Source organism: Lissotriton vulgaris, chromosome 7 (genome assembly GCF_964263255.1).
Source record: "Lissotriton vulgaris chromosome 7, aLisVul1.2, whole genome shotgun sequence".
Classification (NCBI taxonomy): Eukaryota; Metazoa; Chordata; class Amphibia; order Caudata; family Salamandridae; genus Lissotriton; species Lissotriton vulgaris.
The window spans coordinates 1,505,115,492-1,505,141,882 of NC_141695.1; the positions used below are offsets into that span (position 1 = coordinate 1,505,115,492).

The 26,391-nt window shown below is 44.7% G+C and overlaps 1 protein-coding gene across 2 annotated transcripts in view; it reads right to left on the reverse strand.

Annotated features, from left to right (window-relative positions):
- NDRG3 (NDRG family member 3) overlaps positions 1-26,391 on the reverse strand; it is a 392,953-nt gene that overhangs the window by 338,944 nt on the left and 27,618 nt on the right. For both annotated transcript variants that reach the window (XM_086932352.1, XM_086932351.1), the window contains exon 2: positions 10,567-10,658. In XM_086932352.1, coding sequence (XP_086788478.1) covers positions 10,567-10,623 — 57 coding nt within the window. In that variant the 5' untranslated portion in view covers positions 10,624-10,658. The remainder of the gene's footprint in view (positions 1-10,566; positions 10,659-26,391) is intronic.

Consider the following 26,391-nt stretch of genomic DNA (forward strand, 5'->3'; position numbering starts at 1 on the left):
AGCGCGAGTGTCTTGGAGCAAAAGATGCAATCTATCCTGGTGTGGAGTTTGTGCGGTGGGGAGTAGAATGTGTATTCCCTATGGGATGTATGAAGTGTCCGCCATGTGTCGACAAGATCCCACCCCTCAGCCCACTGTGCCAATGCTTCCTCCTGTCTTCTACTCTCTGTTGCATGTAGAGGGGGATGTGATCTGTCTAGCGCGATATCTAGTATCGCATTACAGTCCCCACCTATAACCCAATCGTACTCCACCCAATCCGCTAGCGCCCTACCTAGTTCCGCAAAAAACTGCGACTGCTCTACATTCGGGGCATACAAACATCCAAGCACTACACACACACCGTTTAGCAGCCCCTTAGCAAGCACGTATCGGCCTTCCCTGTCTATTTTAGATTCAATGAGTTTAAACGGAACAGAGTTACTAATCCAAATGGCTGCCCCCGGGAAAATGCAGAGTATTTAGTGGCGTATAGCTGGCCCTTCCATTTTCGTAACATTTTGGCACCCTCAGATTCATTCAAGTGTGTCTCTTGGAGGCATGCTATGTGCACCCGCCGCCTATGTAGTTGTGCTAGAACCCTGTGTCGTTTGTGTACCGAACCCAATCCCCGTACATTCCAAGTGCAGACCACATAATCATTAGGGGACGTCATTACCCCGGACACCTTCGAAATAGTCCAAAACCTTTGCCATATCAATATCGACCACAAAATTGACATTTTCAGTGCTACATATGCAAACATTACCCCAACTCGTAGGTCCCCCTCTATAACCACAGTGGACCAACCATAACACCCAACATGGGTATAGGAATTCTAGAACCGTGCCTGGGCTTGGGGGTGTGAGCCCAGTCAAACTTTCACAACAGTTCACTTCTGAGAGTCTCGTTACCAATGTCCCTCATGGTCATAAGTGTTCCAAGTTCCTGACCCCCCCCCCCCCACCCCCCCCGAAACAGAGTTGAACATCCGCTACGTTACCAGACTGTCGCTGCTGGGATGAAGATCACATGTCCGCCGCCATCTGTGCTGTAATTTGGGGAAACAACTGCAGGCTGCCTTCCGTGTCAGAGGCCGCTGTATGGGAACTTGTCCGGCTCGCTGTTGGTGACCCATTGTTTGCGTCATGTTCCGCCAGCATGTTGGTGGTTAGTCGCGCTATTGCTGCCGAGCCGACGTCTTCCTCCCGGTCCTGACGGTCAGCGCGAGACCCCTCCGTGTCCGGGTGTCCAGGGCGGCCCTGAGATTCCATCCGGCTGGCGGACCTCTGCGTTTCCGGCACTTCCTGTTCTTAGTGTGCGGACTGCAGCGGGGTGAGTGTAACTTCCAGCCACTCCGAAGCTTCCTCTGGATTGTCAAAGAAGTAACTTCTGTGATCGTGAATGACCCTAAGGCGCGCTGGGTAGAACAAGGCATATTTCACGTTGCGCTCCCTAAGTGTTCTTTTCACACCCCAGAAGGACGCCCTGGCTCTCTGCACCGCTTGCGTAAAGTCTGGGTAAATGGATACCGAGTGGTTCTCATATTTCATGGGGCCTTTCTCCCTTGCGGCCTTCAGGATGGCGTCTCTGTCCTTGAAGTGGAGGATACGTGCTATCAGTGGGCGAGGTGGCGCCACCGGTTTCGGCGGTCTGGGAGGGACCCTGTGTGCTCTCTCCACGCTGTACATCTGAGTTAGGTCTGCCGGGTCTGCTACAGTCTTTAGCCATTCCTCCACAAAACGGGTCGGATTAGTCCCCTTGCTGCGTTCCGGCACGCCCAAGATGCGTACATTGTTACGTCTCGAGCGCCCTTCCGCGTCGTCGACCCTTTCTCTCAGGTTTTGCATTTGCTTTTCCAGGTTTTCTAGTCTCGTGGAGTGTTCCGTTTGTTGGGGTATCAAATCGGCAAGCGCAAGTTTCTGCTCTGACACTTTTTCTGCTAGTTTCTTATGGTCATCTTTGAGTAGTGATAGGCCTGTGGACATTGTATCCATCCGAATTTCAAGTGCCTCTCTGGATGCCCTGATCTCCGATAGTAGGAGGTCCAGCTTAGCCTCTTGAGTGGTGGTTCCCGTGGGCGGGATCACGTCCTCAGTGGAAGAAGCCAGGGGATCGTCCGAGCCAGAGGCCTGCGCGCCACCACTGGGGATTCTGTTCCTGCCCATCTTGCACCTCCTCAGCGCTCCCCGTGGGCGATATGCAGTTGTCCTGTCCACCCTCTTCTGTCACCACCGGTCACTCACCTTCGGGTCGGGTCAGTTACGAGTGGCGCCGTGCAACTGCGCACCCTGGGAGCGGTTTGATGCCCGGTATGCCGCCTGGTTAGGGGTTCTAGGTACGGCTGAAGCCAGGACCGGCTTCTCGTCCCCTCCTCCGGGCAGGCCAGCAGCGTTGCCGCGATCTCGATATCCCAAGACAATGGGCGTTCAGTCCGCGATGGGTACGAGGCAGGTCTGCACAATGACGGGGCCGCGCCAGCAGCGGTCCGGTGGTCGGCCCCCTCTGGTTACGTGTCGAGGCGCACCTCTACTTATGTCTCCGTGGCTTTGCAGTAGCGCTCAGCGTCCCTCAGGGGGGGCGCCGCGGTCACAGTCCGCTTGGCGCCGCCTCTTGAATTCTTGTGTGAGGGAAAGCCTGGCACTCCGGTTAATGCCCCATAGACCCTAATCCAGATTCTGTCTTGCAAATGTCCCCCTGGCTCGTTAGTATGAGCCCAACCGTTGCCAGCACCTCCGTCATCCACCCATCCCGAGGGGACCCAGGGCCCACCTCCAAGCGCCGCGCTCTGTCCACAGCTGTTCACTCTGCCTAGTCAGGACTCACCAGCAGGCCCGGCTCCCGCCTCGATCAGGCCATCTAACTTCAGAATGTGCCCCTCTGTAGTGCGCAACACTGTGTGTCGGGCATCGTCCGTGGTCCCGACCGTCCCAAACCTCGCCGTGTTCCTGGGCTCGGACGCCAGATATCCCGGAGCTCCGGCGGCTCTCCAGTAAACTCCGATGTCCGTTTCTCTCTCCACGGGTGCAGTATCAGCAGGAGGGCCAGTGGTGCTGCTCCGGTGGCTCCAGATCACTCAGGGCCGCTCCGCCGTACACAATGGCCTCTACCAATCCGGCCGCGGGACACTCCCGGTACGCATGCCAACGTACTGTGGACCGCGGTCGCCTCGTTGATTGTAGGCCTCCCTTCCTGCGTGTGGCGTCTTCGTTCGGCGATGCGTGTCAAGGTTCCCAGTGCCGCCGATCAGTCATCGGTAGTGCGGATCATGATTCGGTAAGCGGCCGGTGAGGGGGTAGGGGCCAAACCCCACTGCTACAGGATGATTATCAGGATTTTAGGGGAAACGTGGACGGAGCGATCCTAGCTCACGTCCACCATGTTCGGCTGCCGGTCGCGCCCCCCCCCATGATGGGTTTAGTGTTAAGTAGATTTTATCTGATCCATCCATGATTGAACCGGGGGAGGAGAGGAGGAGGAGGAGGAGGAGGAGGAGGAGGAATTGAGTTTGAGGGATTCAGAATCAGTTGATGAGTTAACATCCAGTTTTGAATGGAGTCGAGAGTAGAGCTTAGGATGGAGAGATCGTGAGTGGAGGCAACCTTGAGGTAGATTGGAGTGTCGTCTGCATAGAGATGGTAGTGGATCCCGGATTTACTTAGGAGATTTCCCAATGGGTCTAAATTGAGATTGAACAATGTGGGTGCAAGTATAGAGCCTTGAGGAACACCTTGACCTACCTCCAAACGAGATATAAGACAGTTTGCTATTTTGATCATGTAAATGTATGTGTATGTAAATGTATCATTTGGGATCTATCAGAGAGGAAGGAAGCAAATCATTTAAGCACAGTGCCCTCCATGCCCATTCTCTGTTGAAGAGTGTTGAGGAGAGTGTTGTGATTGACAGTGTCAAAGGCTGCGGAAATTTCAAGGAGAATTAGAAGACAAGACCCCCCCGAATAGAGTATCCGCAGCGCGTCAATCACTTGCAGCAGGGCTGTTTCAGTGCTGCAGCTTTGAATGAAGCCAGACTGGAAATTGTCAAGAAGATTATTGTCCTTGATATGACGAGAGAGTTGTTTCGCTACACATCTTTCTGTGATCTTCGCAAGAAAGGGTAGGTTACTGATGGGACGGAAGTTGAGGTCATTCGCATCAGCAGTGTTTTGTTTTATTAAGCAGAGGGGTGACCTGCCTAGTTTTAAAGGAAACAGGAAGGGAGCCTTGACAGAGGGAGAAGTTAACAAGAGTGGTCAAATAGGAAAGAGAATGGGTATAGAAGTCAATGGCAATGTCACTGGGGATGTGGTCAAGAGAATGGTTGGAGGGCTTTGTTTCGAGGATGCATTTGAGGAGGGCATCTTCAGAGATGGGGTCAAAGTTCTGCCAAATGGTTAAGGATTTGCGCTCCTCTGGAGGGGTAGGATGAGTGACCTGATCCACAAGTGATTTCACTTTTTCGTCAAAGAATATAGCGAATTCCGACAATTTCTTTGTAGAATCCTCCAACTTCCCAAGGAAGACGTGAACTCCCTAAGGGTTTAGGGGGCCGGCAGCTGTCTGGGTTGGAGGGGGGAGCCTCCGAAACTGGTCTAAATTCGGGAAGGTCTGCACTGAATGAGGTAGCCAGTCGCACCCGCCCAGGCACCTGGCATCCACCTGGATCTTTACCCGGGCCCCATGGGAGGTAGATCCTTCTCCTACCTGGCAGCTAAAACATGGAACTCACTTCCCACTCATCTTCGCCTTACTCAGAACCACCTAGCATTCAGGAAGCAACTTAAAACGTGGATATTTGATAAATAATTCCCCACCCTTCCTCAAGCGCCTTGAGACCCTCTGGGTATGTAGCGCGCTATACAAATTCATTGACTTGACTTGACTTGACATCCAGTAACCCTCCCTCTGCTGTGCAGGGGGTTTGGTTCATTTCTATTTTCTAAAGACTTTCAAATCGTTTTGGGAAGGCCCATAGGTTTACGGAGACTTGAGTTAGAAATCTTAGGTGTTTATTACAGTTCTCACCCTTTCAGTCAAGTTTACTCCACACCCCCTCTCCCTCGCCCAATAGTATTTCAGGAGGAGGGAACTACACTGCTGCAAATTAACCTGGGCCTGCGGCAGTCCAGACAGGCCCATGGATGAATTAAGAGAGCTAGCAGGGTGAGAAGAGCCCCCTGGTTAATGCTCATTGTAAACACACACGGTTACAACTTTACTCGAGGGAGCGGGAGGAACAGCAGAGAGTGGGGTGGATGTAGAGTAGCGAGGAGAGGGAGGAAATTCCACTTCTTTTAAGACAACAGAGTCTGCCGGGATCCCTCTGTCCTCCCAGTGAACCCCTGCGCCTGTGAGCTCCGTGCCTGGCCGGAGTAGTTAATAAATCACCCCTCCACTGATAAGAAAATTAGTTACTACAGAGGTAAAGTAGGCCATGATATCCGTAGGGGCTGTCTAAAATGCAGACAGGTTGGCACCTGAAAACACTCCTTTCCATTGGGAAACCCTACCCAATGGAAAGGAGGGGCAGGGCTTACAGTCCCTTTTAGAAATCTTGTATTTACAAGATCTCTGAGAGGCGGGGTAGCTTCGCTGCCACGCCCAGCCGAAACCTAAAAATGTACGAGTTTGGGAAAGGAAGGTTTAGTGCTCCCCAATATCCAGCTGTACTGCGGGGTATTTCAGCTGAAGAATTGTAGGATGATTCTTCCCCACCTGAATGAGTCATTAGTGGGGTGCTATGTTAATAGGCTTAATAGGCTTACCAGGAAAGGGTTTCTCCTACAAATTTGTTGTGCCCAATTTCTTCAAGAAGGTGCTATTGAAGTGTCTATGGTATGATATTAGAACTTAACTGGGAATAACATACTAAAGCAAGCTGTCACCAATAGGAGATCCCCGGGGACCCTTGAATGCGTGCCAGACTGGTTAGTGATCCCTTTAAGAGATAGTGGTATAAATAAGTGGTGCAGGTAGTTGAAGGTGGTAAAGGGCTCTCATGGGACACTTGGGGGTGATCACCAAGGGACCCTAGCTAGATTCAAGTATTATCAAATGACTGTTTGGCTCTGAACCCAAGGGTGGGGACACCAGGAGATGAGCACACTGGAGAAGGAGCTTCAAGAACTCCCAGCAAGAAAGAACAAGGAATCTCTCTGGTACTAGCTTCTCCTGAGTGCAGCAGAAGAGTGTATGAAAACACCTTTCCACACTTGGGATGGATACTTGCTGGATGCAGAGATAAATGATATATGGCAAGTATCAGTGAATCTGCTTTATTCAGGAAATGCCCAGCAAACCTTTAGGGACCTGGAGCTGCACGAATGCCTATACAGATATAACGAGACACAAGTGCACATAGCTATGGGGAGGGTGAACTCTCATGGTTAGTGAGGAAGGCATGTCTGAATGGTCAGAAACACTATTTGAGATCAAGCAGCCAGGGTGTGGAGGGCAGTGAGCATGTGTTCTGTATTTACTAGTAGCTATACACTGGTAGACTGGCTGCTGCCCCAGATTAGACAAATGCCTAGTTGGTATGGACAGATTAAGGGTGGGGTATGAACGTTCCTACAAGAACCAACAGATCTCAAAGTAACTACCTAGCCAATTGAGGGACTCTGGGTGGGGGGGGTGGGGGGGTCGACAGATCCCAGGCACCGATGGCCAAGTTTTATAAGTCACTGTCGATCCCATGCTTGGTTGACCTTTATCAATAGGCTGTGTAAAAAACTGTGCTTAAACCTCACCCCAATTGTCAGCCAAGCCAAGGGAACAGTGGTTCCGAAGCTGGGGAAGGACCCCCAGAACTGTGGATCGTACCGACCATTTTCATTAATTAACTTGGTAATACGATTCTTGCAAGTACAATTGCTAACACCTTTAATGTGGGGCTATGTGCTGCCACAAAACTCTGGATTGATCCCGGGTCAATCCCCATGTTATAATTTAGGAACCACGTTCGACCTTATTGATCAGATTTGGCCCGTGGTTGACGCCTTGTCAGGGTTTCTGGATTTTTTTAAAGGCATTTGACTCTGAAGTGGACATATCCTTTTGTGGTCCTCTGTGGATTAGGTGTGACCAACAATATCATGGGGCTAATTAAACTACTTTATGCGGAGGCTGTTTCCAAAATTGAAAGTAACAACTGTACTTCACAGCCCTTATGGGTGTACAGAGGTACGTGGCAGGGATGCCTGCTCTCCCCGCTCCTCTTTGCTGCTGCAATGGAGACCCTAGCATCCTGGCTACATAAGCGCCACAGGGTATTGCTCTTTCATTCAGACATGTGCTGTTGGCCTTATATGCTGACAAAATCATGCTATCATGCTTTGTTAGTTGTGTGGACTCGAACTGGCCACAACTTGCTTTAAAAAAAATGAGATTGAGAAGTGTCTGGGATACAAATAAACTGGGGGAAGTCAGATTAATGAAGGCAACATGTAGACCACAACAGTACTTTCCTCTGCATTGGTGTAATGGATCTCTCAAATAAGAGTACTCTTGCACTTCTTTGCTCATGCATTATTAACTGCTCACATTGAGATCAAACAATTGTTTTAACATCTGGTGAAATCATAATATAAAGATGACAGGGTGGTAAAGAGGGTGCTAAACTCCAACCCACAATTAGAATCATCTTGAAAGCAAATATCTGTTGTTCCTGTGCCCGGCATTTCTTATCAACAAAGTAAACTTCTTTAAGCAATCAATAACTCATTTAAGTGTGATGAATAACTATTTAACAAATGTATCTAGTTCCACAATCAAATATATAATACCCAAAACGTAAGCTGTAATGAAGAGAGCAAGATTATCTATTTACAACCTAAAAAAGGGTTTAAACACATGAATGATGTGGAAACCATCCCTGTATTACACCATGATGTGGAAACCATCCTTGTATTACACCAACATTAAACATACATTTCTTTCTTGAGGATGTTGCTGTTAAAGCAACACTGGATTAACAGAACTAAAGCCAGGAGAAGATGCAGCAAAGTGGGAATGTGTCTGAAAGGGAAAGATTTAGAGGATTTGATTAGCTAAATTGTTGGAATAAAGAAGGGTGGCATGAATACGGAAAGGTAACCTCAGCCGTACTCCATACCATCATGGGACCAGAACTTTAATTAAACGATGGATGGCCATGTATGAAGTTTTCAAGATGACAGAGAGGTGATGTGTGATTATGTACAGTGCTCTTTACTGTAGCCAAACAGCATTCATATAGTCTATTGCAAACAAATTACAAAGAGAAGATCTCCCTATATATAGTGCCCAAGTGCAATTACAAAAACCTTAAGCACAGGGAAAATGCTAGTTGCATTGTATTTTGTATGCTGTGCCTTAAATGAGATCTAAGGTACGCATTAAAAAATAATAATACAAATTTTACTGTTGGCAAAACAAATGTTGCACAGCAGAGAAAGGTTTTGTTAGCCATTGCTACAGTCCAGACTGCATTCTATGCTGTGTAGGTCTTCATAAGGACTAACAATTTTGGCAGAGAAGATGAACTTGGGGCATTGTATTCAATCAGTACTTTAATAATTGCAGCAACATTACTACATAACACTTGAATAGCACAATAAACTATTTCTATGTTCAGCCTCTTGGGTATCCAAATTCTACTTCAAGTTTACTGAAATTTTAGTCATGCAAGAGCTTTCACAGAAAATATGTGATGTTGATCCAGGATTTGATCCCACCTCCTGCAGTGAGAGGAAAAGGGCCTTGTTAGTCAAAAGCGGCTGAATGAGTCCCTGACTGACAAGCGAAGCAACCTCTATAGGGATGTGTATTTTGCGCCCCTACTCCCCCATTTCTAAGTTTATGGTGCTAGTGATAATATTCCCCCACCCCTTTTCAATATTCATAACAATCACTGGCTGTGAGAAGGGAGGGGCTACTAATGGTCCCATCCTCTCTAAAAGACCTCTCTTGGTCAGCGATAGACAATAGCATTTGCGAACATCTCCCAGCATACCTGTGCACCTGACATGGTAAGTTTCATGGTGGTTGCCAACTACCTCCACCTCCCATAGACACAACTGGTGCTCCCTAGTAGTTACACAAGTCTGGAGAGACAGCTCCAGAAGTTGTATTGCTGAGAAAACATGGTCTAGGTGTACTCCTCCTGCCACCTTCAGTGGGGAACCGCCCTTTCAACTCTTCAGATAGGTTTGAGGACCAATACCTATGGTTGAGGAGAATAGGAGTACTAGTTCCTTAAGGGTAAGACACAGCACTAGAACAAAGCAACCCTGAAGGATGAGGCTTGGCTTGGCTACCCTCATACAAGGATAACACTATTCATAATGCACTGAACTTAATATCCCTTAGTCTTCAGAAGGCAGGTCTCAACTCTTTACAGATGAGCACACAACATTTTGGATGAGCATTGTAAATGGAAATATGTAATGTTTTGTGCCTAACATTAACTTTTCACTTCAGACAAAAAGGCTCCAAAGCAATGAACTGTGGTATGTGCAAAGAATAAGAGTATTACTGAACTAATTTCCATTGGCTACTGAACTGTTAATTATTTGTGTAGATTAGCTTGCTTTTCTTTACCAGTACCACATCAACAAATTACACATACCATGTAGTGAACAAGTAAAATTCATGACATGGTACAACCCACCGCAAAACGAGAAACTCATCGCCAATAGACTTTCGCAAAGGAAAACCACTTCAAAGTATTAAAAAAGCAATACCTAAAGATTATTGAATACGCGGATTGAGAATGAAATAAAGAAACTATTGTGTTAACAGTTTTTCCTTTTAGATTTTTTAATCAATGATGTACCTAATATCTAGAAGATTGCCTAATACCACATCTCAAAGGAGTCAGTTGATGTCAAATTTCAGGAAAATCTTTCCATAAAGAGGAACATAAGCCTCAACTTTACTGAACAGCTACAATAAGAAATGTGTCACCTCAGGGTAAGTGAAATTGTCACGTCACTTTTCCAGTCCAAAGTATTTCTTTACAACATCAGTTGTGCTGTCATGCAGAAACTGCTGCAGTAAACCAAGGCCTACACTTGTTATGCTTTCCTACATCACAATTCTTTACATGACTAAAGGAAACAGAAAATAAATTGGGGTTAAAAATCGATTGAGGTCACCCAGTGCATGATGTTCTAGTTCATTCCCTAGCTTTTATAAATCACGGTTTTCAAGTGTGTTGCCCCACTTCACCTCAACAATGTCCACAATACAGACAATGTACGTATCTGTTATGAAAAAGCAAGAATAGTAAGTAGATGTGATGGAGTAGAATTTGAGTTGGTTTAGAATGTTACGAGCAAACTATCATTTGAAGGAATGTTTGGGAAGGACAGTCCCAGAATCTGTTATACCTGTAGCATGTGATGGTACAATTACTGTATGTGAATTTCCAAGATTATAATGCAGTTTGCACTGATAAGGTTTAAAGACAAAAAGCGGAAAATAACATTTAGAAAAGAAAGCTCCAACTCCCCCTTGTATTTCTTTTATCACTTCAAGTCGGTAACACTGGCCACACATAACTAAGTGACAAAATATTAGTGTAATTCTTTCCAATGGGCTTTACCTTATCTGTGAGAAGAGGCTTAATCTCAGTTAACTGAACATCATGTAGTTCCTCCATGTTGAAGTGCAGAGTTACCTCAGTTCAGGAATTCACTGGAAAAGAAAAATGCCAAAATCAGTACTCTTTGATGCACTGGTTACAAAACAAAGTAATACAGTAAACTATTGAACATAAAAAGAGCTCATCATTTGCAGGACCTAAAATCAGTATCTTAAACACTTTTAATCTTGAACATAGATATCTTTATGAATTTGTGTTCAAGCTGAAAGTTTTTTTTGCAGGAGTTCCCATTAGCTATATCATTTTTTTCAATTCAATTTCAATCTTTATTCTATCTAATTAAAATGATCATAAAAGCACAAATAAAAAATACTTATTGGTAATATATTAAAATCCGCAAATAATTCATTGTTGATCTTAGAATAAAAGCCCTATTATAGCAAAATCGTTTCACATACTAAAAGCTCTAAAATGAAGTTATTGCATGACAGGCTCAAGACTCTTGGCTTCCTCCCCTTCCTCTCTCATGTATGGCCATAAAAATGTAGCTACCGAAAAGCAAACCAGGGATCAGATAAAGATTTAAAAAAATAAAATGCAACCCAGCATTGATTAAAATTCTGTTGCTTTAAAATTGGGATACGGTAGACGCTCCTTTCTTTCTCGTAGAGCCTGCAGAATAAGGCTAGGTGCAGTTCAGTTTGGGATGAAAGGTTAGCACATGGACACACTTAAATCTGAGTGGTTATATGTTTTTTCTGGATAGCCTAACATCAAAGGAATCATTCATGAGGAACCTCAATAATATATATGTGTTGCGGCCGGGTGACATTTACTAAATAGGAGTACCATCCCTCTATTAATGGAGGGTTTTGGCGCTATATACAAACTGCATGTTTCTCTCTGAGATATTCCTTTTGCTTGTAATCCGCCATCAGTAAGAACATATTGGTGACCTTTTGTTTAGAAACCTTTCTACAAGTCAGTGGGTCCTTAAACAATTCAGGGAGGCCGATCTCCTTCACTACTGATTCCATATAGCCGAGCCACCTAGAAAATCTCAGATTGTCGCTGCTTATGCAGTTCTTTATTATTGTTTGTGTCAGTGTCACTGTATCCCTCCGCCAAATTGAATGTCACAGGAGGATTGGGGCTAATTGTATTGGATCTGCTATATAAGGCAAACCGAATTCCAAATGTAAAATGTGGTTTGAGGAAGAGAGAGGGAGGCCCACTATGGATTTACAAAAGTTATTCTCAATGGTTTGCAATATAGTTGGCGCTACCACACCCCAAACACCAGCCCCGTACTTTACTGCTAACCTTTACTTTGGCCTTGTACATGTTTTTTTATTGGTAGTAATGGTTCTTGCGCCCAGTTTTTGGGGGAAAACTTTAACGGCTGAGGTACTTCTCTCCATTACCAGCTTTCTTCCTTCCACCAACTTTGACCATGATAGGTCTTTGTCAAAGAGGACCCCCAAATAGGGGAAGGTGTCAACCACAGCTATTCTTTCAGTGTCCACATGTAGATATTGGATTTTAGCTCTTTTTCTAACACCAGCTATGATTACAAAGGACTTAGTTTGGTTTACCTTCAGATGTATAGAATCCATGAAGGAAACATATGCAGTTATCAAGCGTTGTAGGCCACTCCCTTTTCTAGCGATCAAAATAGCTAAGAGAGAGGGCAAGGCCAACGCCCATTTATTGCTTAACATTTCTTGTTAGTCTGACATCCCTACAACCATAACTGCACTGTAATCAGAACTTAAGATTCCAGCTAATCTGCCCTCATGGCTCCCAAAACTCTAACTTCCTCCTCCAGATTGCGCCTTACCCAACTCTATTACCTCCACACAGCATATCTGACCCCAGTCAGCCTACATAGGGAAAGATTGCGTCCCTTACCGGACTGTACCCGATGTGGCCATGTTCCAGCCAATTTCTTTCATATGGTTTGGCAATGTCCCGATCTCACCTCCTTTTGGGGAGGTATAGAATATGAACTTAAACAAACACAGGGTTGGCAGGTCCCACATGATCCCCTGCGCCTCTTCCTGGGGTTTTTTGATGGACTGGAAAGCTCTCAGGCAGATAAACGCTTTTTGGGTGGGCCTGTGGCGGTTGCTAAACTGGATACTGCTGCTGCCTGGTCCATAGCTAGACCTCCCACTGTCCGTAAATGGTGTAATGGGGTGGGTTGGTGTGCGGCCCAGGAGGAACCCCTCTTAAAGGCCAGGGGATGCCCTAAAAAGTTTGAGAAGATATGGGACAAGTGGTTAAATCTGTTGTCTTGAAATGTGGGTCAGCTTTTCCTTCCTACAGTTGTTTTTTTCCCTTTGCAGGACATGATATGTCTCAGGATTATCTTCTTGGTCTGTGCCTCCTAATCTTCGAAGGTGAGGATTTCTATTATGCTTTGTACTTTATGGCTGCCTTTTTGTTCTCAGTATTGGAAATGTCAAAGTGGATTATCAAATAAAAAAAAGAAAAAAAAGAAGAAGATTCCAGGTAAATCTATGAAGAGGAAGAGAATTATTCATCCAGGTGTGTTTGAATCTAAATTGAAACCAACAAGCTTGTGGGAAGATTATAAAGATTGTAATCTTACATGTTCTTGTTACCTGTTGCAGTGTCTGCGGGGGAGAAGTGTGTGTATATATATCCCACCGCTGCTGTGACCGCTGGTGGTGGTGGTGGGGGGGCCAGGAACCACAACTTCCTGCCCGTTTTACAGCGAGGACGCCGCCAACGCACTCTGCTCGCACCAGGAGCAACTCAAAAACCGGCCAGGTCTCCCGCAGAGTGGGAGCCCTTTCTTGCTACCTGTATCCGTGTCGGCAGGGGCCGCAGGGGAGCCAATGTGTGCATATCCCGACGCCGCAGCTGCTGTGACTGCAGAGGGGGGTGGGGGGGTTCAGGAACCACAACCCCAAGCACGCTTTGCAGCGAGGACGCCCACGCACTCTGCGGCTCGCACCAGGAGGCGCTCAAAAAACGGCCAGGGGTCCCGCGGGACGTCTGCGTCTGTCCGAGCCTAGAGGAAGCTGGGCTGGGCCACCCCCCTAACTTTAGCCAGGTCCTTTTTATAGCTGGACAGGGCTTCTCTGGTGTATATTGTGGTGGAGTAGATGTCTGAAGACCCAGAAGTCATGGGTAAGAGAAAGCAAACTATGCCGGGGTCAGGTGGGGGGCAACCGTAATGACTCTCGACTCATTCCTGGCCAGGGCAGCAAGTGTTCTGTCCAAAGAAATTGCCATGACCAACAGGAGACTTACTCTAGAATTGAGTAACTCGCTCCAGAGCTTGGTCTTTTCACATGGCTCAGTTCCAAAGACAGGACAAAGTGAAACTGTACCTATTCCATCAGCTGTTCTGCCAGAGGAAATCGAGGGCAACCAAGGGGAGGATGCATCAGTGCTGGAACCTCCGGTAAAAAAAGAAGAGGTGGAGGCAAAATGTCCATACAGCCTCCTAAAAAACAAACTGCATCAGTCGTTCCGGATCCAGTAACTGAGGTTTTGAGCCAATTCATTAACAATATTCCTAAAAAATTAGAAGTCATTTTTAAGTCCTATCTAGCTCCAATTGTTGCATGGCTGGATAAGTTTGAATCACTATTTCATCAGTCAAAGGAGTGCCTCTCTAGTCTTGTAAATAATGGTAAGGGTTTGGAACCACGAGGTATGAAGGTAGGGCGGGGTTCTGCCCAGTTGGATGGTCATGATGTCTCAGGTATCAAAAAGAAGGGAGGTCTCTTTGCAGGTACAATCTGGGAAAGGAGTGATGTATGATCAGAAAGGGAGAGATCCCAGTGCTTCCCAAAGGGGAAAAACCTATTTTATATATAACCCCTCATAACTCAAAGTACCAGAAAGTTAGCAACCACGTTACAATAATAAGAGCAAATAAGTAAACAATAAAATAGATATAGAAATTGTACAATTTATTACACATAATACATTCATAACTACAAAATTACAGTTCCATACAAAAGATTAAAAATGTATCAATTCAGATTATCACAATACAATTAAAAATATATCCAATCAATCAAAGAACAATAAAATACAAGTGGTCGACGCAGCGTTTTGGTTTGTGTATTAACACCTTCATCAGGACAATGTTCTTATTGGTAAAAAAAGGGGGGGGGGGAACATGAATTCCTACTCTGTAATGAATTAGTGGGTATTCTTCACCAGGTAACTTTATAGTGCTTAGGTCCTTCTGGTATGCTCCAATATTGATATCGTATTTCAACACGGATTCCTTAGAATTTCTTATATTCTGTGGTCTGTCAGAGGTCAAGGGAGGCTGACAAGATCAACAAAGAACCGGTCAATTGTATAAAAAGACCGTCAGAATTGATGAGAAAGACGTTGCTAGAATTATTGAAAGGATCCAGTCACACAAGGCTCAACTATCCCGGACCCAGGGCAAAATGCCCATATAATTCGGTGGCTCCCATGACCTCGGACAGATTGATTGGATATATTTTTAATTGTATTGTGATAATCTGAATTGATACATTTTTAATCTTTTGTATGGCACTGCAATTTTGTATTTATGAATGTATTATGTGTAATAAATTGTACAATTTCGATATCTATTTATTTTATTCTTTACTTATTTGCTCATATTATTGTAACGTTGTTGCTAACTTTCTGGTACTTTGAGTTATGGGGTGTTATATATAAAATAGGTGTTTCCCCTTTGGGAAGCACATGATGTCTCAGGGCCAAAAATCAGCAGTCAGCAGTTACCCCATAGCTTCAATAATCAACCTCCAGATGGGCCGAACCCCCAGGGAAGTGTTAGATGCCCCAAAAGAAGCAGGGATGAAAGAGTTGCCCAGGAAGGAGTTTCGCACAGTATATTGGGGACTGATTCACAAGAAGCCCGGTTGGTCCCAGTACTGAGATACATGGCCTAAAATCCCCCAACCTGCCAAGTGGGCTGGATGAGAGAACCAACATTGTACATTAACCCCAGAGTCTGCTCCTTTAGTGACAGTTTTGGTAGGTGTGCCACCCTTGAGGGGTAATCCTAAGAAAACTACAATAGATTTAATACAAATGGTGATGCACTGGATAGATAGATCACTAATAAATGGTCGCTACATTGCCCCCATGTCATCATGGCTAGAAGAGTCGGCTGGGTGGGGGAAAGTAACAAATAAAGCTAGGTGTGGGGACTTTATTGTGGTCAATGCAACACATCCTGTACACGCAAGAGCCATATTATGTAATAAGCCAAGAACAGATGCCCACACCGGTATCTAGGCTCTTCCGCTCTCCTTTATCAATTCAGACGGGTCCAAATAGCATAACTCAAGAGGCAGTATACCCAGTCGATCAAGGTTTGTTGTTGCAAAGTCATAAAGTGTGCTCCAATACAAACCCAGCCATTCACCTCGCAAATAGATTTTCCCCTTTAAGGGATCTTGACAGTATAGACTGACTAACAACCCCTAATGACCATAAGACTAGCACAAACTCCCGCTCTTTAGCTCAAATGACTACTCAGACCCGGCCAAATAGTGACAATAAAGTGTTAGACACTTCCGTTTGCACCTTCATGTCTTGTAACATTGCGGGGTTGAGGGTGAAAATGCATGACATGCAATTGAAAGCTATATTAAAATCTGCCCATAGCATCGCATTGCAAGAAACTTGGGACACGTTGGATTAATTTGTGATGGATGGCTTTGCCTCCTTTAAGGCTGCATCTCCCTCCACTACAGGACGAGCTAAGGGAGGGTTGCTTATTTTATTATTGCTTAAATTATCGTGCTCTATTAAGGGCCTTCTCAGTTCATCCCCTAACCTGTTAGCAGTTGAATTAATTTTCCCCAGGAGATCCACCATGGTGATTATACATTTTTATAATTCCTTTTGTAGAGTAATCGATAATGAGCATATAGTCGCCCTAGAGAGGTTTTTTAGAGGATATTGCAGAGGCCAGGCACACACCCTACAAAATAATTATAATGTTAGATTTTAATGTACATCGTTGTCCTTTAAACTGCTTACTGGACAGGGGGACACTAGATACCCTTGCCACTGTAGTTCATTTTGAACATTCACCCCAAGGTACTCTGCTAGAAAGCATTTTTGCTAGTAATCTACACGTTTTAGAACACACTGATGAAGTGGAGACTATACACTCCTTTTTCGGGAGGGGATGTTGAACACCATTGATTTTATTGTGGTGTCTACCCCATTACTTCATAACACAAAGGAAGTAAGATCTTCATGGACCGGTTACAGTGACCACAACCCAATCATTATAGATTTCAATGGTTTAATGGTCAACTGGGGTGAAGCGTTAAAGACCTTAGCGAATGAGGAAATTCAGCTTACTGATCAGGCCCGTAAAATGCAGATATCAAGCAATGTCTCAACACCCATACTGAGCCTGAGGAGGTCCTAGAAGCATTTGACGATTTGGCAAAACTGATCGCAAATAAGTTAACTGGTAAAGGAGGCCCAGTAGGTTCCAAGGGGGCAAAATGGTTTAATGCAGACTTTTCCAAAGCCCTTATGGTAGCACTAAAAAACAGGCCTAGGGATTCTGTATTGATTAAAACACGTAGGAAAGAATATAACAAGGCTCTAAAGCGAAGAAAAGAGGAAATAAGGGAACAGGCATGGGAGGATTTAAACCAGGCAAGTACCCTTGTCAATAGTTCCACATTTTGGAAGGTTGTGAATAGCCCCTTTTTACGACAAGAACCGAATCTATCCCAGCGGATAGATGGGTCAGCCACTTCGAGCAGATCTTTGCAGAGCTGGCTGTAGATCAAACGGACTCATCCTGGGTACCCTCTACCATACCGCTTTCATTAGGTTTTGAGAGTGAATGAAGTTCAGAAAGCAATTTACTATGCTTCCGCACGAAAAGCTCCATGTCTGATAGGATACCGGTGGGCATTTATTTAAAAAAAAACACATGGGCAAATATTTTAACCAAGGTTTTTAATGCTGCTACAATGGTAGGTTTACCTCATTCCTGGTCTACCACTGTGATTTTGCCTATTTTTAAAAAGGGTGCTAGAGATGACTTGGCATGTTACCGCCAGATTTCATTATTAGATTCTGCAGCAAAAATAATGGACAAGTTCATTTTAGATTGTCTAAGTAATTGGCAGGAAAAAAAACACGTGTTATCAGACTTGCAATTTGGCTTTAGAAAAGGTATGGGAACGGTGGACCAGTGCATGAATTTATATATGATGATCAGTAAATACACATTAGTCAAAAAAGGTCGTATGTTTATGGCATTTATGGATTTGACTATTTGGTAGCTTTCTTACACTGGTCTCATTTTAATTTAACTGCTCTGCAAGATACTACGATAATGGTTCCTTAACAAATTCATGAAAGGTAAATAGAGGCGCACGGCAGAGATGTATCCTTGCACCGGTCCTATTCACTCTCTATATAAAACAATTTAGGGGTTGTGTTATGTGATGAAAGTATGGACACACCGAGAGTAGGTCTTACGCTCATCCCTGCTCTTTTATATGCAGATGATGCAGTTTTACTCGCCAGGACACCAATAGCACTGCAATGTCTGGTTAACCTTTCGATTTGATGATCACTTTAGACCTTTCGGTTATATTTTACTAAATCACACATAATGTCATTAGGAAATTCAAAGCGCGAGAAGAACTTACTCCTATGTAAAGGTGGGGTGTTGTCCAATTTAGCAACCTACCCATACCTGGGCGTGCTATTGGATGAAACTGGTACTTGGGTGGCACAGCAGACACTTAAATACGCTAGCAAGGGCAGCACGGGCAACATTGGACTTTGCTAGAAGATTAGGGAGTAAACCCTTTGTGCCGATCTTGAAGGTTTACAATGAGAAATGTGTCTCCATGACCACATAAGGCAGTGTGGTTTGGGGTTACAAGGAGGTCAACGTCCTACAAGGGGCAGAAAATAAATATCTTCAGAAACTTCCCAAGTACCCCTGGCTTTATGGTGCATGAAGAACTGAGACCGGGCTACATATCAGATTGCATTGCAGTGGCCCCCTTGATATGATGGTTAAAAACATGGTCCAGACCAAAGCCCACATCAAACCAAATTATTTTAGAGGACTGTATGAAGCTAGATTGACTTACGATCTAAACAAACCTATTTTACCTCTTTTAAAAAATTGCCGATTTGCACAATTAAGACTAGCCTTGATCTATTTGCAAAGGCTCTCGTCCCACTGATAGGTTATGGGATTGCTAGCTTTTTATCGGGAACAGTACATAGAAGGAAAAAGATGGATTGCTCACAGAAATGACTTAGGTTTTATCTGGCTGAATAAGAAATGGGTTTTATCTGGCTGAATAAGAAATGGGTTTTATCTGGCTGAATAAGAAATGCTTTAACATTTTATAACGAATTTGCTAATTATGTAATAATGTTTGCACATGGACAGTAGTTTTTAATTCTTTATTTCTACTCCTATTGCTTTCTTCCTGTGTAATTGTACTTTTATGGCCAGAACATGGCCGAATAAAGTTTTATTGACCTGACTTCATCGCTATGAAGGAGGCATGCAAAATGGGGGGGGGGGGTGCAGGAGTGGAGAATCAAACAAAACCTAAACATCGATCAGAAGAGCCTTCTAAACAGGTTTAGCATCAGTTACTCAAATTGCAAACAAGGTTAGATATGCACCTCATTCACTGGCACATTAAAGAATTTATTGCTGAAGACCAATCTAAAGAAATTAATGGGAGTAATAATAATCATCATCATCATATAAAAATAGGACCATAAAATAAACATCTTAAAATATATATATACGCCGGGAAAACAGAAAAGGCAGCAGAGCCTTCCCTCCTTGGATTCCTCCTACCTCCTTTCATCGCTGGGCACTTTGGACACGGGAAACGCTGCTCCAGACCGCTGTGTGCCGCCCCTGCTCGCCGGACCCGCTTCGCGGGTCCCGCTTCGCGGAGACACAGCGGCTGCCACTTTACAAGGGGCTTGACTTCACCGGCAGGGCTGCGAGGGTAGAGCGGAGGACTCCATAGACCAGGAGTCCCCGCGCGCCCGTTAAAAGCTGGGCTCCTCTCCCTGCCGGCCCCGCCCCCTCGGGGTAATCAGCCATCCTATAAAGCAAAGGCAACAACCCCGCTGCGCGGGAGCGCGCGGGAGGGCGCCGGGAGAAGCCCGGGACAAGGGCGGGACCGTTTGAGGCCGTTCGAGGACTAAGAGGACTGGCCTGGCCCACCCCCCTTGGTTCTTCCCACCGTTATCGTGCCTGGACTTTGATTCTAGTGAGTACCACACAGAAACCGTAACTGTCACACATCATGTGTACTCGGGGGAGTCGCAGTAAGACCGCGCTGGGTTTAACCAAGCCTAAAGGCACCTTGGACGATTTCCTTGTAAAAACAAATTTGGCAATAGATGCTGAAATCACAAAAATGCAGAAGAGGGTTTCAATCGAGTTAGATGCTGCACGCAGGCTTTCCCAAACATTTGCTAACTCTAAAAAAATCTTCCTTGGGAAATATTGCGTCTGCTGCATCTCCCCAACAGGTGGCACGTCCCCCTCCTTTGTTGATTCTCGCTGATGTTCATCACTCCCCCCCTCCTTCCTCTCCACCACCATTAGACTCTTCATTTATTTTCTCCCCCATGACCGTCCAACCTAGTGAGGGTGACCCACCTACCGAGCAGGGAAATTCCACCACCTTGTCGGTTATAACTGCCCCCTCCTTCTCTGTAGCAAAAAGTACAAACCCAGGTCGCCAGGCTCTGAAGAAGAAAAACAATGCAAAATCTGCCTATGCTCGTAAGAAAGCCAAAGTTGCAAGGCAGCAGTTTTTCAACCATAGACGAACTCTACCCAACGCAGGGGATCTTAAACAAACACCACCCCCAGCTAACCACCTAATAGGGGGTGATAGCAATTTCACTACTGCCCCCGCGGTAGAGAATCCTATTATCCTTGTAGATAACCCAACACTGGGAGGGCTAAACGAGACAGGGAGGGATAAGGATAAAGCGGGTGATGATGAAGACTTTCTCCAGACAGTCTGGGTCACTTTAAAACAACTATTGACACCTTTCGAACTCAGACTGTCACGTATCGAGAATCACCTACTTGAAATGGATAAAACGTTAGTATCCCTGGCCACGCGTAGCCTAAAACAGCTGGAAGCAACACATCCCCATATTAATGAGAGTCCACCTCTGGCTAGAAATGTTGGTATCCAATCTGCTCCAGCCTCTAACATTGGCACTAAAGCAGCTACAGCGCCTAAGGAGCTTCCCCCCGCCCCCTTGATTCTGCCTGCACCTTTACCCCCTTCGTTATCCAAACCTACTCCGATCCCCAAACCTAGGACACTTGTAAATGTCGCTGCCAATCCTCCAAAAATAGAGGAAAAACCCCCTAAAAAACATCTCCAGCCCAAACCCCCTTCTAGAGCCGACCAGAAGGCGAACAATCCCATCACTCCTATCTTAGAGCGCACACCAAATTTACACCCGAACCACCAGAACTTTCGCGGAGGCTATATTGATCTCCCGCCTGAGGCTGGGCCCTACGTGGTTATCTTGGCAGGGGTACCTCAGCTTGCCCCTGACATTGTTGAAACCCAGTGGTCCTTAAAAAACAAAGTGATCCACTGGTTAAATACCAATAGGCAGATTCCTCACACCAACAAGAGTAGGGTACTAATGGTCAGGAGAGTCCCTTGGGTGGGCCGTACCTACAAATCGATACCAGGAGACTGTATTGTGGTGTCATTTGCAGACCCTCATACAGCCCATCTCATCACCACATGGGACCCATACGTGACCGAACAAACCATTGTCACCAAACCCCTCACCTTTTTCTACCCTCCAAAACAGTTAGCAGAGCATCCTGGGGCGTGGACCACAGTCCACAACCACAGATGGAAGGGTCAGGGGCAGGGATGGCAACCCGTCAATAATTGGTGGGAAGGTGCACCCACCATGAATAGGTTTGAATGCTTAGATCAGGTGGATTGACTGGGAACAGTCGATCAAACACCCCGATCAAGTGATCAAAACCACGCAAAGATTGCCACTAATAGCAATACATCGCCACCTATTGTTAAGAACTCGACCCATTTGATGGTGGTTCCACCCTCCTCTGCCCAGCATCCGCTCCCTGTGCGAGCCATGCAATACCTAGACAGGGTACATTTCCAAGAACAGGTAGAGGTAATAGAGAGTGAGGGCCATACACATCAGGTAGATAGTGAACTGAAACACTCATTATTATCCTGGAATGTAGCAGGACTGGGCAATAAGATCAAGCATACACCCTGGTTGGAGACCGTCCAGAAGCATGGCATACTTTGCCTGCAAGAAACTTGGCTTGCAGAAGAAAGGCACATCATGGGGTATCGAACATTCCATACACCCGCTGCTCCCTCCACTCAGGGCCGCAATAAAGGGGGTCTGTGTATATACGTCTCGAATGTGGGGGATATAAAAGTGTATAATTTCCACTCTGACCAATATTTTCAAATCCTTTCTTTTAAATGGGGCACCACACCAAAGGTCATACTGGTGAACTTTTAGAACAATATGCCACTAAATGAAATGGAACCCATTTTAAATAAAATGTCAAACCACATCCATAAAGTGAGGGATCAAAACATGGGAAACCATACAGTTATTTGGGTGGGAGACTTTAATTGTGCAGTCTGCCCACTTTCTGAGTTAGGTTTGTGCGGCCTTGCAGATCGTGAGGAGGACGGCCCTTTTCACTTCTCACACACCAAGCTGGGGTCTCTCCTTAATAGTATTATGTTTACTTTTGACCTCACCTTCATTAATCAGGCATGCTCTCCCCCAGTTCCCTTTGCCCCAACATATAATGGAAGAGGTTGTGAAACCACAATTGACTTTGCACTGATATCCCCCACCCCGCCTAACTTTATAACCTTTTGGGAGATAGGGGATGATCCAATGAGTGACCATTACCCTATTACATTTGGGGTTAGGCTCCCAGTGGAGAAAGCAAAGGAATCTAGCGGTCCACTGTATCCATTGGAGGTCACCTTAACAAAGATAAACGGCTATGTGCTTAAGTGGGAGAAATTGAACCCCACAATCTTCTTCCACAATTTAATATCATCCTGCTTTGCAGACATATTTGTCTGCTTAGAAGAAGATGCTGAACCTAAGGCGGTTATGGCAGCTTTCGCCAATATACAGGAGTACATAAAAGGCGTTCTAACTAAGAGCCACAAAAAGAAGGGGAAACGTGCATCCGGGTGGTTTGATTCTAGGTGCACAGCTGCCTTAAAGAACTTGAAGAAAGTTTTAAACGCCATTCCGAAAAACAGGGCCCAAATCTCTGAGGCTAGGCGAGAGTACAAGAGAGAAATTAACCTCCGGAAAGCGACCATGAAAAAGGAGGCCTGGGAAGCACTGGGAGAAGCTGCCAGGAATAAGGACACTAACCTTTTCTGGAAAGTGATAAGATCAGTATACAACACAAAACATACTGATAATTGCATAGCTGTAGCAATCACAGCAGAGCTCTGGGTTGAACACTATGGGAAACTCTACACCAACAGACAGGGGAACAACATGAATCAACAAAAGGCACTTTCACCCTTGAACAAATCCACGCAAGATTATCAGTCAAGCGATCCCCCAGTTTCGCCGTATCCAATTGACTTGGTCTTTACCACCCTAGAAGTTGAAAATGCAATCAGGGAAAGTCCTTCAGGGAAAGCTCCTGGTCCGGATCACACACCAGTGGATGCCTATAAAACAAACCTGGAATTTTGGGCTCCGCTCTTAACGAACGTTTTGAACATGGGAAACAAATGCGGCTTAATTAAGACCTGGTCAGATGCCATTGTGGTCCCCATCTTTAAAAAGGGAAACAGGGACGATCCGGCTTGCTACCGTCCCATATCTTTATTAGACGGCCTCATGAAAATTGCAGGAAGGATCGTCCTAAAGAGGATTCAGCACTGGGAGACAGAAAACAAGGTTATTTCGGAACTCCAATATGGATTCCGAAAGGGACTGGGCACCCAGGAGCAATGTTTAAATCTGTCCTTATTAATGTCCAAATATATTGAGGCCAAAAAAGGGGATCTGTTTGTTACATTTGTTGACCTTAGCTCAGCATTTGATTGTGTGGATCATCTGCAGCTCTGGTCAACATTGGAGCTCATTGGGGTGGATCCCACCATAGTGGTATTTATCAAAGAACTGTATAGGGATGCAGGTGCCAGGGTGAGGTTCGGGACCCAGGGGCAATGTACACAGAAATTTCCCATAAATAGAGGGGTTAGGCAAGGTTGTATACTTGCGCCCCTTCTATTTAGCTTTTATATTAACTCTGTTGTAGACCATCTAACAAATCTCCAGAATGATTATCCAGCTGTCAATGGTAGGCCTGTACCCATCCTATTATACGCCGATGACGCGGCTATTATGTCTAGGACTAGGGTAGGGTTGCAGAGAGCTGTAAGAGAATTCTCGTCCTACATGGGGAAAAGAAATTTGAAAGTGAACATCTCAAAAACTTTCTCCATGCCGTGCACCCAAAAGAGTAAAAGGCCACAATGTTCGATATACCTTGACGAGCAAAAAATCGAGACCACAGACACTTTTTGTTATCTGGGTGTTGTCTTCGAGAGAAAAGGAGCCTGGAAACATGCAGTATCGGCTAGGAGGCTTGCCTTTACCCGTGCTATTGGTGCCCTGAGAACTTTTGCAGCGAAAATCGGGGGCAAACCGACTGCTGAGATGATACAGATTTACCAAGCAAAGTGTGTAGCGACAGTCACTTATGGAGCAGGCTTTTGGGCTTTGAAGACGTATCCTCACTCCAAATTTGTGAGAATCTTTTTATTCGTTACTTACTGGGTGTGAGCAAATCTACTTCAACTTTTATCACTCACATTGAGACTGGCCTCAAATACCTTAGCGACTCCATAAAGCTGTCACCGTGTTTGCTTTGGCACAAAATTTGGACTACCAGGGAATGCCAACTTAACAGAGAACTCATCACGGATTGCATGAACTTGGATGCCGCATCCAAAATAAAATGGATGCGACATGTCCGGTTGATGTTCGCCAAGATTGGTTGTCCTGAATACTATGATGACCCAGAGTCTCTAGAAAATCTGTCTAGGTCGTCCCTCAAAAAACTTTTAATTACACACCTGGAAGGTGTTAGATGGGATGCAGAGAAACTCAAAAATACCACCTTGAGCTACCAAAGAATCACTCCCGTCGAAGGCTTGCAATTGTACCTCAGGACCGAAACTGCACCTTATCCTCGTATGCTTCTCACCAGGCTGCGCCTAGGCACCTTTTTCCGTATGGTCACTCTCCCAAAACAAAATGATTGGACCGCCACGAACCTAATTTGCCCATGCGATGATCACTCATCACAAAGTAACATTCATATTATGTTCTTTTGCAATCTGTATTCTGCCCCAAGGAAATTGTACCTATTACCTCTTTTAAAACACTGGGGCATAAGAACATGCAAAGACGCTTACTATAAATTACTTTTGCTAGATGAGGTGTATGTCATCTTTGTCGTTTCTCGTTTTTTAATGTCAGTGATGAAATATAGAAATTCCATGATGTAACCCTTACATGTTTAAACTTTTTATACGTCTTTACATGAGGTCAACTGCCGTAATTTCATCATTGACTTTTATCATTTGGAAAACTGTTTTACAGAGATTCATAAAAATTTCGTTGGGGATAATTTTTTAAACTTGCTGTATATAATGTACTTGTATGCTTTTATGATTTTACTAAAACAAATCGAATAAAGCTAATTTTGAATTTGAATTTGATATATATATATACATATATATACATATATATACATATATACATATATACACACACATCAAGCATAGACACTTTTCATAAGAGCAATTGCATATGCATTAAAACGTTTATAATATGTCGTAGTCCACCTTGATCTCTAAATTCGTAATAGAGCCAACAGACTTGACTGTAGGTTAAAAAGTGTATAAACAATAAAATACTCAATTAATACTTTTGTAGCAGCGTCAATCAGTGCAAAGTTAGGAAAAGACTCTTTTGACCTTCAAACACCCCTTGTCGTTCTCAACTTCAGATCTTAAAAAATCTGAAACACAGAAAAGCATAAAAACATCTAATGACAATTGCAAAAACAGTAAGGCAATGTGTGTACCATGAAACCAGAGGGTACAGCCAAAAGGTGATGAAATAAATTCAACCTAAAGCGTGTAATTAAAAATCTGTCATGTGCACTAGTTAAGAGAGATAAATATGGTTCCATGCCCTGTGTTGACTTGACTAATGTGTTTTCTGTCCGTGGGTGTTTTAAGCTCCCTTTCCTCGCATTGTGCAGTAACATGTTTAAAAAACAGATCTTTGATAATAGCTTTTTCTTTTAATCCAACCTTATCAAGATTGATAAACAGCTCTGCATGTCCTAATGTGGAGAGGGTGTCCTTTACATATTTTAGCCATGGGATTTTTAGCACATGATCAAGGGAGAGACAGTCATGAATCACCAGCCTATTAAAAGCTGCCTCCACGTTGGACCGGATTTTTCAACCGACACAATAGGGGTTTCACAGCCACCATATCAGAGATGTACATGGACCCCAATTCCTCATGAACAATATACGCAGGGGTGCTGTGAGGGACTTTCAGCAACGCCCGAAATATTTATTCTCTTCAATTTGTGATTTTTTAGCCACCTTGAATCCCCATACCTTGCTACCATAGAAGACTTTGGAGCTGCAAAACGAATTATATAATTAAAAACAATGTGAGTAATGTTTTGCC